We start from the raw sequence: 26,647 nt of genomic DNA, 5'->3' as shown, positions 1-26,647 counted from the left end.
AACGTGCCATAGGGACATGTAAACGTTATTTTGTCCTGATCTTTTGGTGCAATATTAATCTAGTTATAACTAGAGTACCTGTCTAGAAAACAGTAGTACTTCTTTCTAGAAAGCCTATTCAACACTTGGTCAATGAAAGATAGGGAGAAGGAGTCTTTTCTAGTTGTCGCGTTCAGTTTGCGGTAGTCCATGCAAATCCTCCACCCCATGACTATTCACGGTGAGATTAGTTCATTATTCCATTTTGTACAACAGTCATTCCACCTTTCTTGGGCACACATTATCACTATAAGAATTTTTGGCAATTCCGACAGTTTTTATCCCAACGCATTATTTTACGTGGACAAAAACGTGTTTATCCCGACAAAATTATAATTTATCGGTAAAGTTTTAGAAATACATATATTTTTTGTACATATTTATACCGATGCAAGATTTGTACACGACGAAAACAACGTTTGCCTAAGTTTTAAAAAGAAAAACAAATACATTTTTATATATGTTTATGCCGACGCAAGAATTATACATATGACGACGCAAAAACCGTTGGTATAGGTTTTAAAAATGAGAAACTCATACATTTTTTTGTACATATTTATGTCAACGCAAATTTATATATATGGCGACTCATAAAAACCTCTGCGTAAGTTTTGAAAACAAAAAACCCATACATTTTTTTTTTACATATTTATGGCTAAAAATTATTTATACATATGTCGACGCAAACAACGTCAACATAAGTTTTAACAACAAAAAAGCCATACATTTTTTTACATATTTATGCCAAAGCTAGATTAATATAAGTGGCGATGCAAAACATGTCGGCATAAAGTTTTCTTAAAAAAAAAAAACTGATACAATTTTTTACATGTTTATGCCGATGCAAAATTTATCATAAATGTTGACAAAAAAAAAAAAAAAAAAAAAAACGTCGGCATCAATTTTAAATACAAAAACCCATAATTCTTTTTACATATTTATGTTGATAAAATATTTATATATATCCTGACACAAAAGACGTCAAGATAAATTTTTTTATATAAATAATGAAACTAATATCAATTAGCATAATTTTTTCTAAAAACCCTAATTTTGATTTAACTAATTCCTACCCCTACCCCTTAATCCCACGATTTTCCTCCCCCTTTTCAAACATAGCCGCCCCCTCCACCCACCCACTCGATTTTCCTTCTTCTTCTCCTACACCCACCGGCTGTTGACCTCCTCCCTCCTTCCTCCTTCCTCCTTCAACTGTTGTCGGTCCCCCACTTCTCCCATAACCACTGCACCCCCTCTCTGACGTTTTCCTTTTCCCTTCTCCAACCGTTGTCAGCCTCCACCTCTCCCACAGCTACAAATGTTGCACCGTTTCTCCACATTTTCCCAGAGCCGCTACCACCTCCTCCGATCTCCCACATCCGTCGCCGTCCCCATCCCTTGTCTCACATGCTCACAACCTTACAATTTCCCTCTTTCTCCTATAGCCATGCATACAACGCTTCTTCTTCTCAATAGTTGTCGACATTATCCCATCACACGCTCACTAAAGTTTGGTACATCTTAAACTCTCATTGCATTTGATTTGAAGAAAAAAGTTAACAAATTCTTTTTGTCTAATTCCTTATAAAATAATTTGATACCAAAGTTTATCTTGAATATTTATTATGCAAGGATTTGTTCATTTATTTATTTTATTAACTTTACCACCATGTTAATTAAAAATAAATTTTTGATTTTGATAGTTTGATTTGTTTTAAGTTGATGCAATCTGATAAGTACTATGAATTGCTGTTATTTGAAATCTAACAAGTATTGTATATGTGAATTTCTATAACTATTCTGCAATTATGGTAGTCATAGATTGTATGGAATATTAGTATGATGATCTTTGTTGAACTTGAATTTCAAGCATGCTCTTCGTGTTGTTTGTTATACAATATGAGTTTGTTATACAATATTATTTCTCTTTTGTTTTGGAATTATTAGAAATACTTATTAGATTTCATACATATTATTATATGAAATCTAATAAGGCTTAATTTTGGAAGTGATTTTGAGATATGAGTATGATAATATTTGTTATTATATGAAATCTAACAAGTATTGTACATGTGAATTTCTATGACTATCATGCAGTTATTGTAGTAATAGATTTGTATGGAATATTAGTATGATGATGTTTGTTGAACTTGAATTTCAAGCTTGCTCTTGGTGTTGTTTGTTATACAATATGAGTTGGGTGGTATTAGTTGATTATTTCTCTTTTGAATCGGAAATAGTAGAAATACTTATAAGATTTCATACATATTATTATATGAAATCTAATAAGACTTAATTTTGGAACTGATTTTGAGATATGAGTATGGTAATATTTGTTATTATGTGAAATCTAATAAGTATTGTATATGTGAATTGCTATGACTACTCTACAGTTATGGTAGTCATAGATTTATATGGAATATTAGTTGGATGATCTTGATCAGCATTTGTGTTAAAGTAATACTTTCAATTTGGTACTTAGGCACCATTATAGGATCTTATAAAGTTATCCTTAGGTTTGTGGAAAAAAGTTTCTCAAACTTGTTGCTCTAACTACTACAGGATTTAAATTGATTCATTTTACATCAACGATGAATAAGGATTGGATTAAACTTAGAGATAGATTCTCAAAAGAGTATATTGATGGAGTCGTACAATTCGTGGAAGCGGCAAAGCATCATGTAAATAGAGAAGGACAAACAAGATGCCCGTGTAAAAATTCTCACAATGCAATGTTTCAAACTTTAGCTTCTTTAGTTGATCATGGACTAGTAGATGACATATTAAGGGAACAACCTACTACTGAGAATGATGACAATGAGTTGTTCAAACTTTTAAATGATTTGCAAGGACCAAAGAAAGAAGGGGCATATGGTGAAGATGAAAAAGACTTTAGAAATGAGATGCATGAGAACACTGGACAATGGTATACTACAAACATTTTTTAGGAGTTGATAGATGAAGCGTGTAATCCTTTATACTTGGGTTGTACCAATTTTTCTTTATTAAACTTGGTGAAATTGATGCATGTTAAGGTTCTCAATATTTGGAGTAACAAATCTTTTAATTTATTACTAAGTTTGTTGAAAGATGCATTTCCAATTGATACATGTATACCAAATTCTTTTTATGAAGCTAAAAGAAAATTACGTGACTTAGGACAAGGATATGATTCGATTCATGCTTGCAAGTATGACTGCGTTCTATTTTGAAAAAGATATTCTAATTATCAAAGTTGCCCAATGTTTGGTGAGTCTTGATATAAAATAAAAGATGGAAAGAGCAAAAAGATCCCAAACAAGATTTTACATCATTTTCCATTGATATCGAGGTTGAAATGATTGTTTTTGTCGAAACATATTGCTTTTGAAATGCGATGGCATAAGGGAAAACGAGTTGAAACTAATGGTGTGTTGTGAGATCTAGCTGATGTTGAAGGGTGAAAATGTTTTGATAAAAAGTTTCCTGAATTTGCTTTAGATTGCAGGAACGTTCGATTAGCCTTAGCTTTAGATGCATATAATCCATTTGAGAATATGAGTAATGCATACAACATGTGGCTCGTTGTGCTTATTCCTTATAATTTGCCCCCATTGAAATGCATGATGAAATCCAATTTTTTCATGTCTTTTCTTATACCAGGATCGAAGTCCCCTGAAAAAGAAATTGACGTGCATTTAAAATCGTTGATTGAAGAGTTGAAGCAGTTGTGGAATGATGGTGTGCGCACTTACGATTACATGAGCAACGAATTCTTTCAATTACGTACATGTTTGTTGTGGACCATTAATGATTTTCCTACTTATGGGGACTTGTTAAGATGGAGTACCAAAGGTTATCAAGTGTGTCCCACTTGTAAAGAAGATAGATCTTCGATTAAAAGAGGAAAGATCTCTTTCATAGGTCATCGACGTTACCTTCCATCAAATCACAGTTGGCATAAGAGCAAGCAACATGATGGCAAATTGGAGCATAGACCTCCACCCATTGTGACAAATGGGGATGAGATCCTAAAACAAGTTACTTCATTGAACTTTCCAAAACTAAGTATGCATTCACCCAAAAGAGTCAAGAAAAGAAAAAGGAGCATTAGTTGGACTAAAAAAATATATTTTTTTAGTTGCCTTACTGGTCTAAACTAATGTTATGACATAAGTTAGATGTCATGGATATTGAAAAAAAATATATGCGATAGGTTGTATTAGACTTGATGAATATTGACGGAAAAACAAAAGACATGATAAATGCTTATTTAGACCTTGAAAATTTGAATATACGGAAGGACTTACACTTACGAAAAGAAGGAACTAAATTTGTAAAACCTTTAGATATGCTGTCTCGTTTTGCCCTTGATGTGATAAGAGATGAGGCTGCCAGGACTGAAAAGTTTGTCAGAGGCCTCGGGCTAGATATCTAGGGTCTCGTTCGAGCCTTCCTACCAGCCAGCCACGCAGATGCACTGCACCTGGCAGTGGATATCAGTTTATAAGAGAGGATTAACTAGTCCAAATTAGTAGGGAAAGGGTCAACTTCAGGACAGAAGAGGAAGGCTGAGCAGTAGCCTATTACAATGCCATAGAGGAATTTAAGATTAGGTGGCAATCTTCATCGTTTTTAGTAGAAACCTTTAGAGGTAGTGGGAGTTGCCAGAGAGAAGCCTTTATGTACCACCTGTGGAAAGCACCATCTGGGTCGTTGTTTGTTTGGGACCAAAACTTGCTTCAAATGTAGGTAGGAGGGGCATACAGTTGATAGATACCCTATGAGGCTTACTGGGGTTGCACAAAACCAGGGAGCGGGTGCACCACAGTAGGGTAAGGTCTTTGCTATGAATAAGTCTGAGGCTAAGAAAGAAGGCACTGTTGTGACAGGTACGCTTCCAATGTTGGGGCATTATGCCTTAGTTCTATTTGATTTTGGTTCATCACATTCCTTTATCTCTTTTGTATTCGCATCACATGCATGCTTAGAAGTAGAACCCCTAGATCATGTTTTATCAGTGTCCACTCCATCTGGGGAGAGTATGTTGTCGAAAGAAAAGATAAAAGCATGCTAGATTGAGATAGCGAGTCACGCGATAGATGTAACGTTGTTAGTTCTGGATATGCATTATTTTAATGTGATTCTAGGTATGGATTGGCTAGCTGTTAATCATGCTAGTATAGATTGTTCCCAAAGAGAGGTGGTGTTTAATTCTCCTACAGGGACCAATTTTAAGTTTAAAGGGGTAGGAACAGTAGTATTACTCAAAGTGATCCATCCATGAAAGCCAGCAAACTACTTAACCAGGGTACTTGGAGTATCTTGACCAGTGTGGTGGATACTAGAGAGGCTGATGTTTCCTTATCATTGAAACCTCAAATGTTTTTCCTAAAGAATTTCCATGATTACCCCCTCACAGGGAGATTGATTTTGCTATCGAGCTGGAACCTGGTACTGTTCTTATTCGAAAGCTCCATACAGAATGGCCCTAGTAGAGTTGAAAGAGCTGAAAGTGCAGTTGCAGGAGTTGCTTGACAAAGGCTTCATTCGATCGAGTGTGTTACCTTGGGGTGCACTAGTCTTGTTTGCTAAAAAAAAGGATGGGTCGATGCGCTTGTGTATTGACTGCAGGGAGTTAAATAAGGTCACTGTTAAAAAAAAGTAGCATTTACCCAGGATTGATGATCTGTTTGACCAGTTGCAAGGAGCCACAGTGTTCTCTCAGATCGACCTTCGATAAGGATACCATTAGTTGAGGATTAAGGATAGCGATATACCGAGGACAACCTTTCATTCTAGATATGAGCATTATGAGTTCATTATGATGTCTTTTGAATTAACGAATGCTCTAGGAGTGTTTATGGATTTGATGAATAGAGTGTTCAAGGATTTCTTAGACACTTTTGTAATTGTGTTTATTGATGATATCTTTGTGTATTCCAAGATAAAGGCAGAGCATGAAGAGCATTTATGCATGGTTCTAGAGACCCTTCGAACCAATAAACTATATGCAAAGTTTTCAAAATGTGAGTTTTGGTTGAAGCAGGTATCTTTTCTAGGCCATGTGGTTTCTAAAGATGGTGTTTCTGTGGATCCAGCTAAGATAGAAGTTGTTACCAGTTGGCTCTGACCTTCCACAGTTAGTGAAGTTTGTAGCTTTCTAGGTTAAACAGAGGACTTCTCCCGTATAGCTACTCCCCTTACTCAGTTGACCAGGAAAGGAGCTCAATTTGTTTGGAGCAAGGCCTGTGAGAATAGTTTTCAGAACCTTAAACAAAAGTTCGTTACTGCACCGGTTCTTACCGTACCTGATGGTTCAGAGTGTTTTGTGATTTATAGTGATGCTTCTAAGAAAGGTTTGGATTGTGTTCTGATGCAGCAAGGTAAGGTAGTCGCTTATGCTTCCTGTCAGTTGAAGAGTCATGAGCAAAATTACCCTACCCATGATTTAAAGTTGCCAACAGTAGTTTTTGCACTAAAGATATTGAGACGTTACTTGGATGGTGAGAAGATAAAGATCTTTACGAACCATAAAAGCTTGAAATACTTCTTCACTCAGAAGGAGTTGAATATGAGACAACAAAGATGGCTTGAGTTAGTAAAAAATTATGAATGTGAGATATTATATCATCCAGGTAAGGCGAATGTGGTAGCTGATGCCCTTAGTAGGAAGGTATCACATTCGACAGCACTCATCATCAGATAGACCCCTTTGCATCGAGATCTTGAGAGAGCTGAGATTGTAGTATCAGTAGGTGCAGTCACCTCACATTTAGCTATGTTGTCAGTGCAACCAACCTTGAGACAAAAGATTATTGTTGCGCAACGTAATGATCCTTATCTAGCTGAGAAGCGGTGCATAGTCGAAACAAGGCAAGGTGATGAACTCTATATATCCTCTGACGATGGGCTTTTGTTTGAAAGGCGTTTGTGTGTGCCCGCAGACAGTGCAGTTAAAACAGAATTGTTAACCGAGGCTCATAGTTCCCCATTTTCCATGCACCCAGGTAGTACAAAAATGTATCAGGATCTGAAACGAGTTTATTGGTGGCATAATATAAAGGAGAGCTAGTCGAATTTTTCACTAAATGCTTAGTATGTTAGCAGGTTAAAGTACAAAGACAAAAACCAGCAGGCTTATTACAACCTTTGAGCGTGCCAGAATGAAAGTGGGAGAATGTATTTATGGATTTCATTATCGAATTGCCTAGAACTCTGAAGGGTGTTACAGTGATTTGGGTTGTTGACAGACTTACGAAATCAGCACACTTCATCCCGGGGAAATCCAGTTATACTGCTAGTAAGTAGGCACAGTCATACTTGATTGACTGAGATTGTGAGACTGCATGGGGTGCCAATATCGATGGTTTCTGACAGAGATGCCCGTTTCACTTCCAAGTTCTAGAAGATACTTTAGGCTACCATGGGCACGAGGTTAGATATTAGTACAACTTTTTACCCTCAAACTAATGGTCAAACTGAGCATTTGAACCAAGTTTTAGAGGATATTTTGCGAGCCTGTGCATTAGAGTTTCCATGAAGTTGGGATTCTCACCTGCATTTGATGGATTTTTCTTACAACAACAGTTTTCAGGATACCATTGGCATGACACCATTTGAGGCTTTGTATTGCAAATGTTGCAGATCCCCTGTTTGTTTGGATGAGGTTGGTGAGCAGAGACTAATGGGTCTTGAGTTAGTTCAGTCTACTAATGAAGTAGTACAGAAAATTAGAGCATGTATGCAAGCAACACATAGTAGGCAAAAAAGTTATACTGATGTGAGACGAAAAGGTCTTGAGTTTGAGGTGGGAGATAAAATGTTCTTGAAAGTGGCACCTATGAAAGATTTTTTATGATTTGAAAAGAAAGGAAAGTTGAGTCCTCGTTTTGTTGGACTGTTAGAGATTCTGGAATGAATTAGCCCTATGGCGTATCATTTAGCATTGCCACCATCCCTTTCTACAGTTCATGACGTGTTTCATATTTTGATGTTAAGAAAGTACGTGACAAATCCATCTCATGTAGTGGATTACAAGTCATTAGAAATTGATGAAAATTTGAGCTATGCAGAACAACCAGTTGAGATTTTGGCTAGAGAGGTAAAGATGCCGAGAAACAGAGGGATTCCTTTAGTTAAAGTCCGATGGCGGTATCACAAGGTTGAAGAGGCTACGTGGGAAAAAGAAGACGACACGAAAGCTAGTTACCGTGTGTTGTTCGAGGATTAGAACTTTTGAGGACAAAAGTTCCTTAAGGAGGGGAGAATGTAACGCCCTAAATTTTCAAGGTATGTTCTCAACATATTTACCTTATGTTATGGAAATTTAATTTATTTTGTTAAGTGTTTAATTATTTTTGGTTGGTAATAACAAGGAAAAGAAAAGCATAAGAAAATATTTTGGGGATAAAATAAAATAATAATAATATAAAATGAAATAATATAATTATATTATTATTATTATTATTTTTGAAAAACCCTTGCGTACACAACCCTCCATTGCCTTTTTCTTCTTCTTCATCGCACGTAACCAGCCGCCAGCGTTCTCTCTCACGTCGACCGCCTCTGTCTTCTCAGTTCAACACCACACGCCGCCGTATATCTTTCCAGGTTGTCGTTTTCAGCCTCACAACTCCATCGGGCACCCTTTTGCAACCATCCCCCGAACCCCTTTCTTCTTCTTATTGTTCCATTGACCACTGGCCGTCTCTAGCCTCCTCCGTTTGTTGGTTTCTAGGCCCAACTGCTCGTCGTCGTGACATGTCCTCCATCCGTTGAAGACGTCAAGACAGGAGGCCATGGTTTCATCCTTCGCCCAAGCCGAGATCCTTATTCGCCCGAGCCATCCAGTTGCCTTCCTTAGCCATGTGTGCTGAGCTATCGTTCAAGCTAAGCCGCCAGCCAGCTCCCCCTTTCTTGCAGCCACTCGAGCCAATTTGTGGTAAGATTAAGACTATAAGTTTTATAGCATTTTCCCTAACTGATTTAAGTATAGCTGTTAGAATAAAATGTAAGATTAATTGGGTTCATTACCATGGTTTTCTTGAAGGTTTGGAAGTCGAATTCGTGGAATGTACGACGAATTTGTTTGGAGTTTGATTCTCAATTAGCTTGGGTAAGTGGTGGATCTTGTGAATTGGGAATTTTGATTGCACAACTTGCTTGATGTAGTATTTAAATTCCTTATGTTATGTTTAGGTTGGTTCATTGGATCTTAATTTGGTTAAGGAGCATAGCTAAATCAAAGATAAGGATTCCTACTACTGGACTCAAATTTGAGATTTAAACGTAATACATTATGCGAAAGTATATTTTAGAGGTTGTAGTAAATTGATGTTTGTATGCTGATATAAAAGTAGTATTGATATATTCTTGACTGGTTTTGAACGACACAATTGCTAAGTGTAGTTTGATTTACATTGATAGGTCGTGCTGTTGGCTTATTATTGATGATGAGGAATTGACTGTTATTCATGACTTGGGTTATCGTTGGTCTGTGCTATCACTAGTTAGTGTTATCTAGGTGTTCTGTTTAATCTATGCATACTGTTGAGCTGTGTTGTTCATGGACGATGGATTTCAGAACTGCCATATGTAGGTTGTATATTTACTGATCGGCTGTGCTGTAAACTAAATTAAACGTTATGTTTAGTATAGGTTACTTGTAGTTTGTGTTAGTGTTTGGGCTGAGGCGATGTGATTGCTAGTGTAACTACACGATGATGAGTTGACTTACTGATTGAACTTAAACTGCCTGACTGATTATACTTAGAGACTGGACTATTAATTGAGATTGTTATGTTTTGATGGTTGTAGACTGTTTAGACTGGATTGGGGAATAACTGTTAGCTTTATCTATGGGGTAATGTACCCTGCATGCATGGTGTCCTACGTGATCACCACATGTTGTGCATCCTTCGGGATCACTAGACTGATGTGTGCATCCGATGGGATCACTAGACTGATATGTGTATCTGACGGGATCACTAGACTGATATGCATGTCCTTCGGGTTTACTAGATTGACTGATGCGTGTGTCTTACGAGACCACGAGACTATTCTGTGTAGGGTACCCATTAATAGGAAGCTAATGGTTATTACTCTATCGGGATCAGTAGTGGGTCTCTTACTGAGTATATTTCATACTCACCCTTTTATATTTAACCTTTTTCCAGGTAAAGGTAATGTACGAGGCAGACCGGCGAGGGGCAAGAAGGATGCGTGAAGGCCATATGGGGATGTTTAGCTTAATGCTTCCACTCAATGTCTTTATTGTTTTGTTTGAGGATTTTTGTCTTGAGTTTTGGTTAGAAACTTTGTTCGTTTATTTTATTTGAAATTCTATAGACGGTGTTTGAAACTTTTGAAATTTATTTGAAATAGGGCCTAAAGAAAATTTTATTACATCTTGGAGTTTTAATGAGTTTTGAACAGGGTCTTTATTGTGTTTTTAGGATTGAATGTTGTGTCTTAGCAGTAAGTAATGACCTCAGCTTAGACTGAAAAGTTGGGTCGTTACAAAAGTTATTTAGAAAACCTATCACTCACTAGGCTCATTTAACTCACACTCTTTAAAATGTTTTTCCACTATTCAGGTAGACATCGTGTCCTCGTTGCATGAACCTCTGTTATCTGTCTGCTGAAGGATTTTGTTTTATTATCGTACGTGTCCTGTTGTTTTGAACTTATGCTTAGTTGGTCTTTTAAATTAGGTCGAACTTAAGTTAAGGTTAGTAGAAGTAAAGTTTTTTTTATTGAAAAAGGGTATACTTAGTTGTGTTTAAAATTTATGTGTTTTAGCTTCTGTTTGTATTTCATTTAAAGGTTAAAGTTTAAGGGTCAACTGGCGTCGTTCAGGAGTGGAGGTGAGGCGTTGAACCAAAAGGGTTATGATGGTTAAGTGAAGATAAGGTGATGTGAATCAATGTATTTAAGCTTAAGTGTTATCGCATTAGAACAAGCAACGTGGTGAGGTTAGCAGGGGAAGAAGAAGCATGAGTTTAGCGCTAAGAACTAAGCATTTGAGGTAATAATGCGAGGAAAGGTACTCGCACCTAAACATGTGGTGTTCTGTTGAAAGGACTAAACGATTCTCTGAGAAAAATAAATGTATGTGGGTTCTTAACAAGAAAGTTAGATGAATTAAGCATTCCAAGAAGATAAGGTTAGCGTTTCAAGGGAAATGTCTAATCGCAAAGTGACAACTGGCTTACGTGTCGAGCATGGGTTGGTTGCATAGTGCAGCGAAATGGTGAAGTGACATGTGTAAAGTGAGGAAAGGACCTATTGAGGTGAAAAGTCACTATAAATAGGACTAAAGACTGGAAGAGGAGTAGGCATGGATGCAAGCATTCTGATAATTTGTTAAAAGAAGGCTTTGAGTATTGAGAAAGTCGGTTGAGGGAGTCGCTAGGCAAGAAGTGAAAGTCGAAAGCAGAGGAGGAAAGTGTGGAGGCCAATCATTTCTATGAGTGTTTTTCTTACGTAAAATGAGCATTTCTGTAAGTAATCTTGTAAATCAATGATTGATCCTTTATAAATGAAATAAATGTTTGATGAATGATTGTAATCTTTACAATCTTATGCTTGTTGTTGATGGTTCAAAATTGTTACTAACGTACTATGTTGTGCTATATGAAAAGCTTATGAGAGCTGATACTTCCTTGTGGTTGATCGTATGGATTAGGTGATGTGGTATGGTTTGATCTATCATAAGACGCTAGTGGAAATCTCATGTTTAACAAAATACGTGGGTTAAGTGAACCCAAGTCTGGGCGGGAAACGCTGGTGTAGTGAATCACAGGTCTGAGCGAGGAATGTGATCTTGATAGCTAGATTCTTGCTTGGTGGTTTCAGACTTAATGAGATAAAATATATTTCATCCTTCATAATGGGTCAATGATTCAATACCATTAAATAGAAAATGCTCCTTGTGAATCTCTTCATTATGCGTTCAAACATGATCATTGTATGTAAAATGCTCCCAATGTCTCTATTCATCATATTAAAGCTAAGTCCTTGTCGTGTACAAGTTTTGCAATTGCTTGTCCAAGTATAAGTGAAACAATAGGTTTATCTAGATGATCCAGAGTCGAATAGAGGGAATTGATATCAACAATTAGTTCTATGATTTACTAAGAATAATGAATAATGAATAAATGAATGTATGTGGAACTAAAATTAGTTATGTACTCTAAAGATTAATCTCTATAAATGGAATTTGATAGATGCGAAATGGAGATGGAAATTAACTTGTATAAAGAATGGGTGAAGGAATGTCTATGCTGACTAGGCGATTAGACCATGAAAGCCTTGATACGATATGACTCTCATAACTAGTTGACGATTAAGGCGAGTTCCCCTCAGAGTCTTTAAATGCCACATTTGTCCTCCTTTCGGGATACAAATGACTCAACCTAGTTAGGCGAGATATATCTAGAAGGACTCATTTATAAAACGTAAAGAGCTTCGCGATTAAGGACAGTAACTTCTTGGCGCCTATTGCCCACACTTCTCCTTGTTTGAGGGTAAACATGATGGAAGTTATCTCCCCAAGGTGGAGCGTGTCTTCAAACCCCTCTATGCGCGTGTTAGCCATATCCTTCCTACTTGCTCTCTCGGGTAGTTGGCGATATACACTGACCAAGTGATGAAAAATATAGCTCAACTAACACGATAAGAGTTATAAGTAAAGCAACTTACTAAGAACTTATCACAAGACTAAACTACAAATAACACATTGATAGTTGAACAGTAAATAGATGAATGGATTGAAGAGATATAAACATATAATATATATTAAAGAATGTAGGCCTTTGGCCACTGTACAATATGAACTAACATATATTACAAAGAATACAAAAAAATGGGAAGAAAAGAGAATGAAAAATGTTTACAAGTTAGGGGAAAAATGGACTTCCTGTCTTTCAAACTCTAAGCTCTCACTCACAGCTTGGTCGGAGAAAAAGATGATGATTTTTATAGACAGTGGATAGGCTACTCTTTTCCGCAACTGTTTAGGTTTTGGCCCATTCAGAAAATTTGAACGGACATTAACATATGACTTTCCACACAATCGGCTCTCTTTTTTTCTTGATGGTGATGAGGTCCTTTATATAGACAACTTTCGGCGGAAACTTTTATTCTTCTGATCCTGTCAGCATTTAAAGTCGCCATTAAGACACTGAAACGCCAAAAAACAAGTATAGATGCTTATGTAAAGTGCATTTTTGACCTTCTTATTCTATAAAAGAGGCTACAATAACTTGTATTTCTACAAGTTATCAATGCTGGTGAAAGTGAATCCTAGGCTAGACGATGAGGTGCTGGTGAAAGCGAATCTTAGGTCTGAAAAAAGCATGATTATCGCGAGATGTTGGTGGAAATCCTAAGTCTATTGTGAGGCCCTGTTGAAGAGAATCTCAGGTCTAAGAAATGGGAGAATCCCACGTGCCGGTGAAGAGTGGTGAATGTCCTGATGGTTGAAATGCGTGGAAATCATTTGATGTTGTTGTAGTTGTAAATTGCTGTGATGAAAACTTGTGTTTATGAGAATTTATGATTATGACATATGTTGGATATTATTAAAACTATCGTATTTTCCAAAAAAAAAAGTATTTCCTTTCTTTTAAACCCATCACTCACTAAAGTTTTATGAGGCCTAAGGAGATAAGTGGAAGAACTAAGTCAAACAAAGAAGCCCTAATGGTTATCCTTGAGGTGGATTGTAGTGAAATTTATGTAAGTTATATATCCTAAAATTTTAAGCTCAACTTTTAAGATAGGAAATTTATGTAAGTTTTATTTTCATGATTACACAATAAAACTCTAACATTGTATAAAACAATAAATGTCAATAACTTTTAACTAAATAATTTTCACAAATTAAATTTAGTTAGAGAACAACATACCTTAATCCATGAATGGTCTTATAAGGGATTGTGTTTCTCTCACTTGACCTTCTTTTAAAACTTAATTAAGTTTCTTGATATGAAAGAGTGGATTTCTTGAATGAGGTAGTGAGAGGACCAATCCTTAGGGTTCTATTTATAGACATCACCCATCATGGTGCTTAATTAGAGTATTATCTTTTCACCTAATGGGCCTAATAAAATAATAGGTTTTAAAGAGATAAAATAGCATATAAAGCGCATGGGTCACATTATTAATAATATTATATTCAAAATAAATCTAACAATGTATGCCACTCGTAGATAGTATAGGATTAGAATGAAATAATGGGCCTTAAAACTAAATTTTAAATGGAGTATTGGAAGACCTAGGAGTTTATGAATTTAAAACTAAATTTTCTACTAGCACCCTGAGGCAAACAAATGGATTATTAGACTGACTGGATGTTTTTGAGCTACTAGATGCTGTAAAAACAAGAAAGTAGAGTTAGTTGAAGTAATGTGACAATAAGATGCGAAAGTGTTATGGAAGACGGTTAAATAAGAGTTTACCACTATAGAAAAGTTAAGCCGGTAAATGTTCCGAGGCATATTCGAGGGAGAATTTTTCTTTAGACATTACTATAGTTTGAAGGGAAAAAAAGAATTATTCCAAGGGTCAGATTCTGTTATTGAGTACACTAAAAAATTTACAAAAACGAATGAAATATGTAACTCTTCCCTATGTTCTAGAAAGGGAGTTGTATAGGAAATTGATAGATGGCCTACAAATTGAATTCCATACACCGAAAATCACTAATAATAGATTGCAAGCTTGTACTTATTGATTGCAACCTTGATTGAAATGGAAAAGAATCTAACGGAGGAAAAAGAACAACACTCTATATCGATGCAAGAGCCAGTGGGTTCCTGCTCAAGGAGGGATGTGTCGACCGAGATGGGTAGAAGATGATCCTATAGAAAATGTTGAGGATACCACCAAGGGGCATGTCTTGACGATACGAATCGGTGTTTCCCTAAAGTTATCAACTTAGACAATTTAAAAAGGATTGTTAACTTCTTATGATGGACTAGCAGAGAAAGAAGGAAACCATACCTCCACGAGTGCTTCAAACAATTTAAACTGGAGTTGTTTCACTAGAAATAAGATCTAACTTCATCAACTATAAAAAGCGATAGAAAGTAACTGCATGTAAATATTAAAGTTGTAAATGCTATCGTTATTAGCTTCGAAACCATACAAGCTTCAATGGTTGACAAAAAAAGGTGAACTTAAGGTGAACTCTCAAGTTCTTATTTCTTTTACCTTCGAGAGATATAAAGATGAAGTCCTAAGATTCAAGTAAAGAGCTTTTCAAAGAGACTTATGAAGGAAGGTGTTCTGCTTATTAGGCGTTCGGTGCGCCATCTTGTAGAGGGATACGCGACGGATGTCTAGGTAGCATGACCTCATCTAGTCTCATGGAGTGGCAGCTGGGGCAGGGCATGACACATTTAGATCAAGAAATTGTTATTAGTATGAGAGTTATACAAGATAATTCTGATAAGGGACTGAGGAATGACTTCAATGGACTTTATGGAGTTGAAAACTCAACACAAAAACTAGTAGATAAAGAGTACATTTGGCTTGGTGTTCCTACATGTGGTGCACTAGTTTTTATTTGTTAAGAAGAAAGATGGTGTTCTATGTTTAGGTAATGATTGACGACAACTTGAGAAGTTAATGATCCATACTAAATATCCATTACCATGTTTTGGGTGTGAGGCCCAGATAAAAAAAAAAGGGAATCCTGTTGAAGAAGAGAGGTGTCGAGGAGTAAGATGATCCTTCTAAAATGAAAAGATTGATCATTCAAAGAGATAAAATTCAAATGGAAGGAAATCGTGTTTGAGAGAAGGCGATGGAGGGAGAGTTGTCGGGGCGAAGAAGTTTTATCGCTAGAGTTAGACAATCTAGTAAAGTAATGGGAATCGAAGTTAGAAAAGAAGTGGGCGGTTGTGGTCTATTGTTAGAAAGAGAAGTCGAGAAAGAAGAAGGTGGGAAAAAGAGTTTAGTTTCCCGAGAAAGAGAAGGTGAATAAGAGTTTATCTTCCTAAGAAGATAAGGTTATCATCTTGAGGGGATGTCTAATCTTGAGTTTACCGTTGACTTATGTGTCAAGCTTGGATTTCAGAAGTTCTGCTTACTAGGCGTTCAACTTGTCATCTCGCAGAGAGGTACACATTGGGTGTCTAGACGGCACGTCTCCTTTTGGTTGCATGAAGTGACTAATGAGGCGAGGCGTGACATTGGGTGATTTGTTTACTACGCTAGAGGATACCTCTTTTTTCTCTAAGATTGATTTGAGATCAAATTATCATCAATTAAGAATTAAAAAGTTACATGTACCAAAGACGACTTTCAAAATGAGTTTTGGACATTCTGAATTCTTGGGTCGTCATTTGGCTTGGTTAACACCCCACTAGCATTGGGCTTAGTGAATTGAATATTGCTCATCCAATATATTTTGTAATGTTTTCTTTTAAATATTTGATTTAGTTTCTAACTTTTACTTTTATCCTTACTTTTATCCCATTTTCAGTATTTTCTAACTTAAATAATAAACTCATTTTTTCAAAAAAAGAAGCAGAAAAAGAAAAACGAAATAAATAAACGAAAGGATATAACTTGCAGTTACAGAGTTTATCGTGCACCAAAAACTGGATTTCTTCTCATCTTTTATCTCTTTAATTTGTTTTAATTAATTGTGTGGATGTAGGGTAACATGCATTAATTATAACATCAATTAAGAAACAAATTATCCAATTTTTACATATATTTTATATATTTTTTTATTTTATTTTATTTTATTATTAATTGTGCATGAATGTGAAATGCTAACTTGTAGTTACGTAGAATCTGTTATGCGTTTTCAAAATTTCTCATACTTCCTCCTTATAATTATCTATGGTAAATGGATGTTAAGATCTAACTTATAATTTTAATTAATACTCATTTTAGGAAAACTTTCTTGTATTGCAGTTTCCTACAATACCATCAAACCTCCCTATATATATGAAACTTTTGATTATATCCTCTTTTCAATCAAAGACCTTTAAAGTAAAAATGAGTAATTGATATATTATTACATTGTCATAGTGGTGGAAAAATGAGACATGTGCAACGGAAGAATGGATAAAAAATTATTCTAGATGCATATAAACTAATTTACCCATTAACATGCTTAAAAAGACCTAACTAAAACAAATTAAAGTTAAGGAAAATACTTACCTTTGAAGCTTTTTTTGACTTCTCGAAATCTCCTCACAATCACGAATCGAGACGACTACTAGTGTTGACCTGCTATTTTTCAGACTTAGAATCGGATTGTGGGATCCATTAAGTGAAGGAATTTGAGAAAGAGATGGAGATTGAGAAGGAATTTTGGTTTAAGATTTGAGAGAGAACAAGTTTGAAAAAATAATTTTGAAATTTATAAAATAAAAAATTTTCCAAAAGTTTTTCAAATATTTGAAAAGTGCCGTTTAAATAGACTAATTACATGCAAAATTGCATGTAATTAGTTTATTAAATGTCAACATATAATAATCCACTAACCATTAGTAGAACTTAGTGGGCTAGGTGTTTACATCTCATGTAGCCACCTATCCTACTACGTGCTAGTGAAATTATCCAACAAAATGTTGGATTTTCCCACTTAGTCCAAGGGCATTTTGATCATTTAACCAGTAATGTCAAAGTCAAACTTTGACTTGTTCAAGTCAAAAGTCAATATTTTGAATTTTTACCATTTTTTCCGTCTTGACTAATTCCAACATCCCGAACATGAATCCACATTCCTTTTTCTGAATTTTAAATCACATTTGAATATAAAACTTGTCAAAGTTTGACTTTTCAAAGTAAAAAATCAACACTTTGACTTTTTACAATTTTGACCATTTCCATCAATTACGAGCTTCCGAATATGAATCTGTATTCATATTTTTAATACTTAAATCACATTTAAACATAAAGCTCTATAAACGATGGCTATATCACATATATTCGTTAGTTTCTCTCTCTATCTAAATCAAAAATTCAAATTATTCCAACATATTGTCCTAAGTTAATTCCATATGAGCTAGCAGGGGAACTTAATGGACCTATTGATTGGGCTCCAACAATCAGAGATTAACTGGCTAAACTCTTTTAGACCGAGTTAATAAATATTTGTTAACTAACGGGTCATTCCATTAAAGTTTCGTAGTTGCACTCCCCTTACTATAGATATATTTCGGTGCGTCTAATATAACCATGATCAGTAAGTTAATCTTTCACAGGTTGTTCGTAACCTCCACTGGGTCTACATACTGTTTTATACCCGAGACTACATCTTGTTTCTTAAGTCCCATTGATCGACTTTTGAACAATTGGTTTAAGGTCGAACCTATAAACTGAATCCCTCTTGGGCCAATGAGAGGGTGGGACGTCTTGTTCAAGACTTGGATTCAATCCTTAAGGGAACAACCTATCACTAACCCTAAAGCGGGTAGGAGTAAATTTTGTTTTGTACCCTATTTTCCCAACTATTCACTCGGTCTTACCCCTAAAATGGGAGGCTTACTGAGCTAGCGCTAAAGAGCTGCCCTTATCTATACAAATCTAAGGATAATCTCGTGTGAACAGGAGTTAATAGTTATCTCAAGATTAAGATTAAGTTACCTAGAAGTTAATAGTCAGTTCTAAACAGCAAATGATGTTATAACTTAAAAGTGACTATTTTGCGGTTCAGCCTTATGTAAACTATTTACATAGGATGCCTCCACTTTCATGCTTCTACATGAACGATTCAAGATTATATTGTTTGTACTAACTATAAAGTGGGCCGCATCTATAGTGTCCCAGAATAAGGCATCCAACGTTTATCATATACTATAGACTGTTTTAGACTATATACTCGAACTTGATCCACATTTATGTCTCCAAATAAAGTTTAAGTTTACTCTAAATAACCTCGAGACTTTAGTTTATTGGATTTAAGATTATAGTATTCAATTTTTCTGTAACAGCTTTATTAAATTGAATATGATTACAAACTACGAGTTTAAGGATATAAAATCCAACACAGTTGACAGGTATCATGGAGAGGAGAACGATGTCTTTTGGCTTAATGCCATCTCTTGATCTAAGTATAAGTAGTTTGGAAGGGGGTGTGACAAGAGTACAACACTCCAAATCAATCGAAAGAAGGGTTTTGAGCTGACTCAACATGCACTAGTTCCATAATTTACCAATCCTAAAAAGCCTTTCTACCAATGAGACTGATCGGATGAGCAAACTCACGTCTTAGAACTTACCGCATTGTAACGCCTTGAGCAGAATTTGAACCAAGATTCAGAATCTGAATTCGACACCTGATTGCTCTGACACCACCCTGTATGCATTGCGACATTGCCATGTCATCATTCCTTGTTTTGAAGACTTATAGGAGTGAAAGTCGTCCTTACAAACAAACATAGGTTCTTTCAACATATTTTGTCCTCACTCATATGTTGTCACACCCCCTCCCGAACTACCTGCTAGCTTAGACCGAAAGATGGCGTGAAGCCGACGGACAACGCTTTACTTTACCTGTATCTATCAACTCTGCTTAAAACTTTAATGTGATGAACTTGCTAATCTAGTATATAAATTATTTTACATGCACACAACGGTTTACAAGTAAACCTAGAGACACTTTAACCAAAACATAACCAACAAAGGTTTACACAACTGCAGCTCCTAGAGCTTATATAAACTGTAGAGTATCTATAACATACAAGGGTGTATATACATCATAACACACAGACTCTATGCCCAACTCGAAACACGTACTGGCAATTGATAACGGAGATTCAACAGATTAAGGCAGTCTATTAGGCACCGGGTCAATCTCTACCTGAAAAGTGTGTAAAACATTTTGGAAGGGTAAGCTATAAAGCTCAGTCAGTAACTCAGTTTAAAACTAGAAATTTAAAAGTAAGAGCACATGAAAGCTTACACATATAAATCTGTTTACACAAGTCGTAAACATAAACGTATAATAGTAAGAATAGCTTCCTTAAATACTCAGTATATACTTCATTGAAATCTAGCAAGGCCTATCAAGTATATCAAAATATTTTAACTAACATGACAAATCTATGTTGTGTAGGGTACACCCAGTACAACAACGTTTACAAGCTCTACGATGTAGTGGGGCCCGTCCAGCACTCCCATCGTCTTTGTCGTAGTGAGGCCCGCCTAGCACTCAAGATAGCATAGTTGTTACAGAGTACACTCAACATCAACAACAGAATCTAACCTGTGTGCACACGGTACCATATAACCTCGGGTTCAACACCTCAGTCATGTAGTTAATAGAAACATTAGAAAAATCGTATGAAAACATTAAAACATGTCTGCTATCCTTTTCTTTTGTAAAGCTTAAAGTTAGATTATTCGTGAAAAGCTGTAGTTCTTAAAACAAAACTTGGTAACTCATACTTTGTTTGAAACATAATGGTTCAAATAATTATCAGACATTCAATAATCATGTGCTAGCATAAACATTCAGTAAGAATTCTAGTCTCGAAACTCATACTTGGAAATAATCATGGACTTCGAATGATTTTCAATGCTTTGTAAATAAACATGTATATCAGTCAGTCATAGTTAATATTTAGGAGAAAGAAAATATTTTTAAAAACTGGTTTTGGTCACTCACAATGTTGGACTAGTTTTCCGATGTGTAAATCCGACCTATTTCCTTTTGGCCTGTCAAATAATCAAAACCGAGTATTCGAAACCTAAATATTATGATCTTCAACTTTTATGTTCAACATGGCTCACTAAGGATAATGCTAAAGAAGTCCATCTTAAAACAATAAACCATACTCCACACACTTCTCAGAATTTCCCACATTCATAGCACGAAATTTAAATGATCATAACTCTTCCAATACTTAACCAATATGAGATTTCTTTATATCAAAATATTTATTTTGAGGGCCTCTAAAACTTACCTTAAGACATATAAATCTGATTCCCTGTGAATAATCTCAGATAACCCTCGAAATAGAACAACTTCAATAATCGCGTGCACTCGAACTTGACCCTACAATTTAACTTATTTTTAGTCGTTTTTTGTTCATAATTTCTTCATAAAAGTTGTAGTAAATTGAATGCTCTTTCAAACCATATAAAATAGAGATCCTAACTCCACCAGTACTCTTGGCAATACAAGAAAAACTAGAGATCTCCTAAATTCGCGTGAAAACCAGCTACCCTGTTTTCTTCGTCAAAAATCACTCAATGAACATCCGAATTTGCTCAAAATTTCTTCTTAAATTTGAAAATGAAGTAGCTTTCAGTAAATGTAACTATTACCTCTTAATTCTTTTGGTGTAGCTTGGAATCAACAGAACATTAGAGGTATGCTGTATGAATCAATTTCTGCCAAGGATGAAGCTTTGCTTGCAATTCCCTTGTCTTTCTTCAACAAAACTTCTCGAACTTCTTCTTCTTCTTTTCTCAGCCTTCTTCCCTGGAAGTCTTCTGAAATTTTGGTGCAGAAATTGAAGAAAATGATGAAGAAAATGGTGAATGATACTTTAGTGGTGGTGGGTTTTAAAGCACAAAAAATAAAACCTACCTCCTTCCTTTTTTCTCTTCTTTTCTTATTACTTTCTCTTTTCCTTTCTTCCCTTTATCTTATTTAATAAAAAATAAACATTAAATACATACATACAAATATATACATTCATATATATGTATATATATATTTAATTTCTAGTTTTCTTTTATTCCTTTCATATTTAAAGAAAATAAACCAAGAAAATATCGGGTTTACATATGTACCTTAATAAAATTTCCAAGAGATTATCTAACGTAGGATTAGTCCAAACTAAACAAACTAAACTTTGGAGTTCCTCTGACTAAGCCACCAAAACGGCATTTTAATAAATTTGCTAAAGGCATTTGAATGAAAATTAGTTTTACGACACTTAAATAAAAATTACCAAATAATGTAATTAAGTGAAAATACTTATTATATAAGCATTTTTTAGTAACAAATATTAGTTAAATTGTCTACACTAAAACCATTTTAGAAGGAAAAACTGTGCATGATTATATTGTCTTTGATGAAATGCTTTTCAGAAAAGGAAAATTATGTATTCTTCAACGATCTATTTGAGAATTACTCGTGAAGGAGGCTCTTGGAAGAGGACTTATGGGGCATTTTCGAGAATTTAAAACATATGGCATGTTGTGCGAACACTTTTATTGGTCGAAAATGACAAAGGATGTGAATAAAGTATGCACACAATGTTTCAAATGTAAGGAAGCTCAATCTAAGACACAACCACATGGACTTTACACACCTTTGGATATTTTTAGTGAGCCTTGGATTGACATGAGAAAAGCATGATTATCGCGAGACGCTAGTGAAAATCCTAAGTCTATTGCAAGGCACTGGTGAAGAGAATCCCAAGTCTAAGCGATGGGAGAATTCCACGTCGTAGTGAAGAGTGTTGAATGTCCTGATGATTGAAACGAATGGAAATTGATGTTGTTGTGGTTGTAAATTGATATGATGAAAATTTGTGTTTATGAGGATTTGTGATTATAAAATATGTTGGATATTATTAAATTTGTGGTACTTCCCAAAAAGGTATTTCCTTTCTTTTAAACCCATCACTCACTAAGTCTTCAACTTATGTTTTAAGTTTCCCCTCCCAAGGTCGTTAAGCGTTAAAACCAAGTAAAGAATGATTGTTAGGCATTGAAGACAAGTAAAGGAGGGAAATGTGGGTTGTTATGTAAACTTGAGCGGTGTGCAAGCTGTCTTTCCATATTGAGTTTAAGATGTCAGTAGGTCAGAACTTCACTCTTTAACCTTAAGGGTCATAGCTCAATTTTGAAGAGAGGCCGTCGTTGCATCACAGTTTTGTGAGGTCGAAGGCGATGAGGTCAACAATTGGGTCAGACAAAGGAAGCCCTAAAGGTTACCCTTGAGATAGATTGCTGGGGGATCAAGGAGAACGATGAAAATAAGGTTCTAATACTCCCAAATACCTTGATGCAAGGAGTAGCACCCAGGTGGATGAAGGTGTATGGATTAGATTTAGGTTTTAAATTTTGTGCCTTGTGAAAAAGAACGTAACTGTTAAGTGTGAACTCTATGTAATGTGTTTAGTTAATAAAAGGAAGTATGTTGCATTATTATTTGTACTTATCCCCTAGTAATTAAAATTGAGTAATGAGAACTAGGCAGCGGAGTAAAGCCTAAAAGTTTAAGTATTTCTGCTGTGATAAAATTGTAGGAATGGAATTTCCAAAGTGGAAGCGTATGAACGCCGTGCAAATGGAACTCAATATGCAAAACTCAAAAACAACAATTCAGGTAAAAACAAAATTAAAACCTAAGCATACTTCTATGGAGGAAAAGGGAAAAGGAAACTAACCTTTATAGAACCTCCGAGAAATCTTCTTCGAATTTTTCAAGAACACCATGAAGTCTTCCTTGTTATTCTCAAGGAAAAAATCTAACAAAGAGTTGTGGGGCTTCTATAATTTTGGTAAGGGAAATATTTGGGAAAGAATTCTTTTTTTTTTCTTTTTGCAACATAGAGAATGTCCAAAAAAGAGATAACAGAGCAATTAGAATTCAAAGTGATCTCAACCAACTTTAAGAGAGATGGAGGGAAGTTATCAAAATAACTCCCTCACTCTCTACACGGAAATATTTGGGTCAAGAGAGTGTATGGCGCCACATTGTTCAAGTCTTGGAATCAGCCCTTAAGAGAGAAATTTCTCTACTTACTTTATCTATAGAGAAGGAGTGAATTCCTTCTTGTGTAGCTGTGTTCCTACCTCTCCAATCAGACGAATTCCCAAAATGGTAGCCATATTGAGTCGACAACATAGGCCATTCTCACCCATGAAAATCAAAGGACCGCCTTCATAGGCAGGAGTTCACAACTCACTCAGGATTCAGGTCAAGTCACCTATGGTCATCTTGGTGAAATGCAGTCTCAACTAGTAACGATGTTAATAAGAGAGACTATCTAATGTCTTGACATGAATGATTAGGATCAAATCTTTTGTAGCACTTTAGAACAATTGTAACAACTACAAAGCAGGTCGTATTCATAGTGTCACCAGGATAAGGTATTCAACCTTATCCTTTTACTACAGATCATTTAGGTTATCACTTAAATATGATCCTCTTGTATGTCTCCACATACATGTTTGTGTTACAGAAGATAATCTTGGATGTTAGTTTATTGGTTTTGTGGGTTAATGCAACTAAATGTCAAATAAAATAAAACATTTTATTTTATTAGATAAATAAAAAGTTTGTATAATATATACAGATACAAACTACAAGACCATGAGATTTAAGGCATCAACCCTAACAATCTCCCACTTGCCCTAAAGCTAGTGGGGTGTACAACATAAAAGTTAAAATACTATAATAGTCCACAAAACAAGAAACTAGGGCATACAATACGCACCCAGTAAATCTCCCACTTGCCCTAGATTAAATGTGGCATGTCATGTAGACCCAGACTCTCTAGGTGACCCTCAAACACCTTAGTCGTGAGGGGCTTTGTAAACGGATCAACAATGTTGTGCGTGAACCTATCTATATGACGATCACGTCCCTTCGATGTACTATCTCTCAAATCAAGTGATACTTGTGTTCAATATGCTTTTCACGCTTGTGGCTTCTGGGCTCCCTAGAATTAGCCACAGCCCCACTGTTATCACAGTAAAGAGTAATTGGCTTCGACATGTTTGGAACTACTTCCAAATCAGTCAAGAATTTCCTAACCCAAACAGTCTCTTCGACAGCTTCACAAGCTGCGACATACTATGCCTCCATGGTGAAGTCAACAATACATCCTTGCTTGATACTTCTCCAAACTACAACTCCTCCATTAAAAGTGAACACTGAACCTGAAATAGATTTCCTAGAATTTCTATCAGTTTGAAAATCTGAGTCTGTGTATTATGTAAGAATACAATCCTTAGAACAATACACAAGCATGTAGTCCCTTGTTCTCCTAATATCTTTCATTTGAAATTGGACTGCTAGCCATTGTTTGATGTCAGTTAGTCAACTTACATCATTCCCAATGAGTAGGATATCATCTACGTATAGAACTAAGAAAGCTACTGAATTGTTGATGATTCTTTTGTAGACATAAGGTTCATCAATGATTTGATCAAATCCATAAGATTTCATTGCGGTATAAAATCTTATGTTCCAAGATCGAGAAGCTTGTTTCAATCCATAAATAGAATAATTAAGCTTGCAAACCTTTTGCTCTTAACCTGGAGTTATGAATCCTTCTGGTTGTTTCATATAGATGTTCTTCTCAAGATTTCCATTCAAAAAGGCAGTCTTAACATCCATTTACCAAATCTCATAGTCAAAATGTGCAGCAATGGACAAAAGTATTCAAATAGACTTTAATATGGTAATAGGTAAGAAAGTCTACTCATAGTCAACTCCCTCAACTTGGGTATAACCCTTTGCCACTAGTTTAGCTCTAAAAGTTTGTACCTTACCATCTTCACCCCTTTTTCTCTGGTAGATCCATTTACAACCTAAAGGTTTTACCCCATCATATTGATCTATAAGATCCCAGATTGAATTGAAGTACATAGACTCCATTTCAAGATTCATAGCATTGATCCATTCATCTTTATCCACATCCTCCATTGTCTTCTTAAAAGTCAATGGATGCTCAATGTTGCCATCATATATGACAGTTAAGGTTTTAGTTAACCTCATATAACAAATCGGTAAGTTTGTAACCCTCTCACTTCATCGAGGTTCCCTCAACGATTGAGGTTAATGTGTCCTAGTAGATGAACCGACATGAATAACTCTTGTTAATGGACTAGGCTCTTCAACAACTCTTGTTGAAGGTTCAGTAGTTTCATTAGAAAGTTCATTTAATACTATCTTACTATGCGGTTTGTGCTCCCTTATGTGGTCCTCTTCCAAAAATGTAGCATTTATCGATACAAACACTTTATTATCTTTAGGATCATAAAAGTAACCACCTTTATTTCCTTTGAGGTAGCCTACAAATAAACATAATTTTGAACAAGGTTTCAATTTTTTAGGATTATTCTCTAGCACGTGTGTTGGACAACCCCATAGCATGTGTGCTGGACAACCCCTATAACACATGTGCTAAACTACCTTTATGACCATTCTATAATTTCAAAGGTGTTTCAGAAACACTTTTAAATGGAACCCAATTCAAAATATAGACTGTAGTTTGCATTGCGTAATCCTAAAATGAATTAGGTAAGTGACCATAACTCATCATAGACCGAACCATGTTCAACAAGGTTCAATTTCTCCTTTCGAATACACCATTCTGTTGAGGTGTACTAGGTGCTGAGAGTTGGGATACAATTCCACATTCCATCAAATAGTTTTGCAATTTCAAATCCATATACTCTCTACCTCGATCCGATCAAAATGTTTTAATAGTTTTGCTTAATGCGTTTTCAACTTCAGCCTTGTATTCCTTGAACTTTTCAAGCGCTTCAGACTTATGTTGCATTAAATAAACATACTCATATCTTGAATAATCATTAGTAAAAGGGATGAAATATTCAAATCTTCCTCTTGCTTTAACATTCATAGGACCATATAGATCTGAATGTACAAGTTCCAAGGGTTCTTTGG

At 35.6% G+C, this 26,647-nt stretch overlaps 2 protein-coding genes across 4 annotated transcripts; one reads left to right on the top strand and one right to left on the bottom strand.

Annotated features, from left to right (window-relative positions):
* The first annotated feature begins 1,121 nt into the window (after positions 1 to 1,121).
* Positions 1,122 to 10,582, top strand: LOC103485848 (uncharacterized). Of its 3 annotated transcripts, XR_007820833.1 has the most exons (3): positions 8,505 to 8,962; positions 9,071 to 9,136; positions 10,197 to 10,401. XR_007820833.1 is itself a non-coding variant. In XM_051084539.1 (2 exons), exons 1-2 carry the CDS (start codon positions 1,358 to 1,360, stop codon positions 2,985 to 2,987), a joined length of 582 nt encoding a protein of 193 aa, XP_050940496.1. In that variant the 5' UTR covers positions 1,126 to 1,357; the 3' UTR covers positions 2,988 to 3,188. The 3 variants fall into 3 exon arrangements, 1 of the variants encoding a protein (XP_050940496.1); XR_007820832.1 differs by lacking the exons at positions 8,505 to 8,962; positions 9,071 to 9,136 and adding an exon at positions 1,122 to 1,553 and having other exon boundaries at positions 10,197 to 10,582; XM_051084539.1 differs by lacking the exons at positions 8,505 to 8,962; positions 9,071 to 9,136; positions 10,197 to 10,401 and adding exons at positions 1,126 to 1,553; positions 2,602 to 3,188.
* A 14,853-nt stretch (positions 10,583 to 25,435) lies between these two features.
* On the bottom strand, positions 25,436 to 25,735 carry LOC127149552 (uncharacterized mitochondrial protein AtMg00820-like). The gene has a single exon (XM_051085335.1). It carries the CDS (start codon positions 25,733 to 25,735, stop codon positions 25,436 to 25,438), a length of 300 nt encoding a protein of 99 aa, XP_050941292.1.
* Positions 25,736 to 26,647: the final 912 nt, after the last annotated feature.

Source organism: Cucumis melo, chromosome 5 (assembly GCF_025177605.1).
Source record: "Cucumis melo cultivar AY chromosome 5, USDA_Cmelo_AY_1.0, whole genome shotgun sequence".
NCBI classification, from domain to species: domain Eukaryota; kingdom Viridiplantae; phylum Streptophyta; class Magnoliopsida; order Cucurbitales; family Cucurbitaceae; genus Cucumis; species Cucumis melo.
Note: the sequence above shows the minus strand (reverse complement) of the source record. Positions and strands in the feature narration are given on the sequence as shown.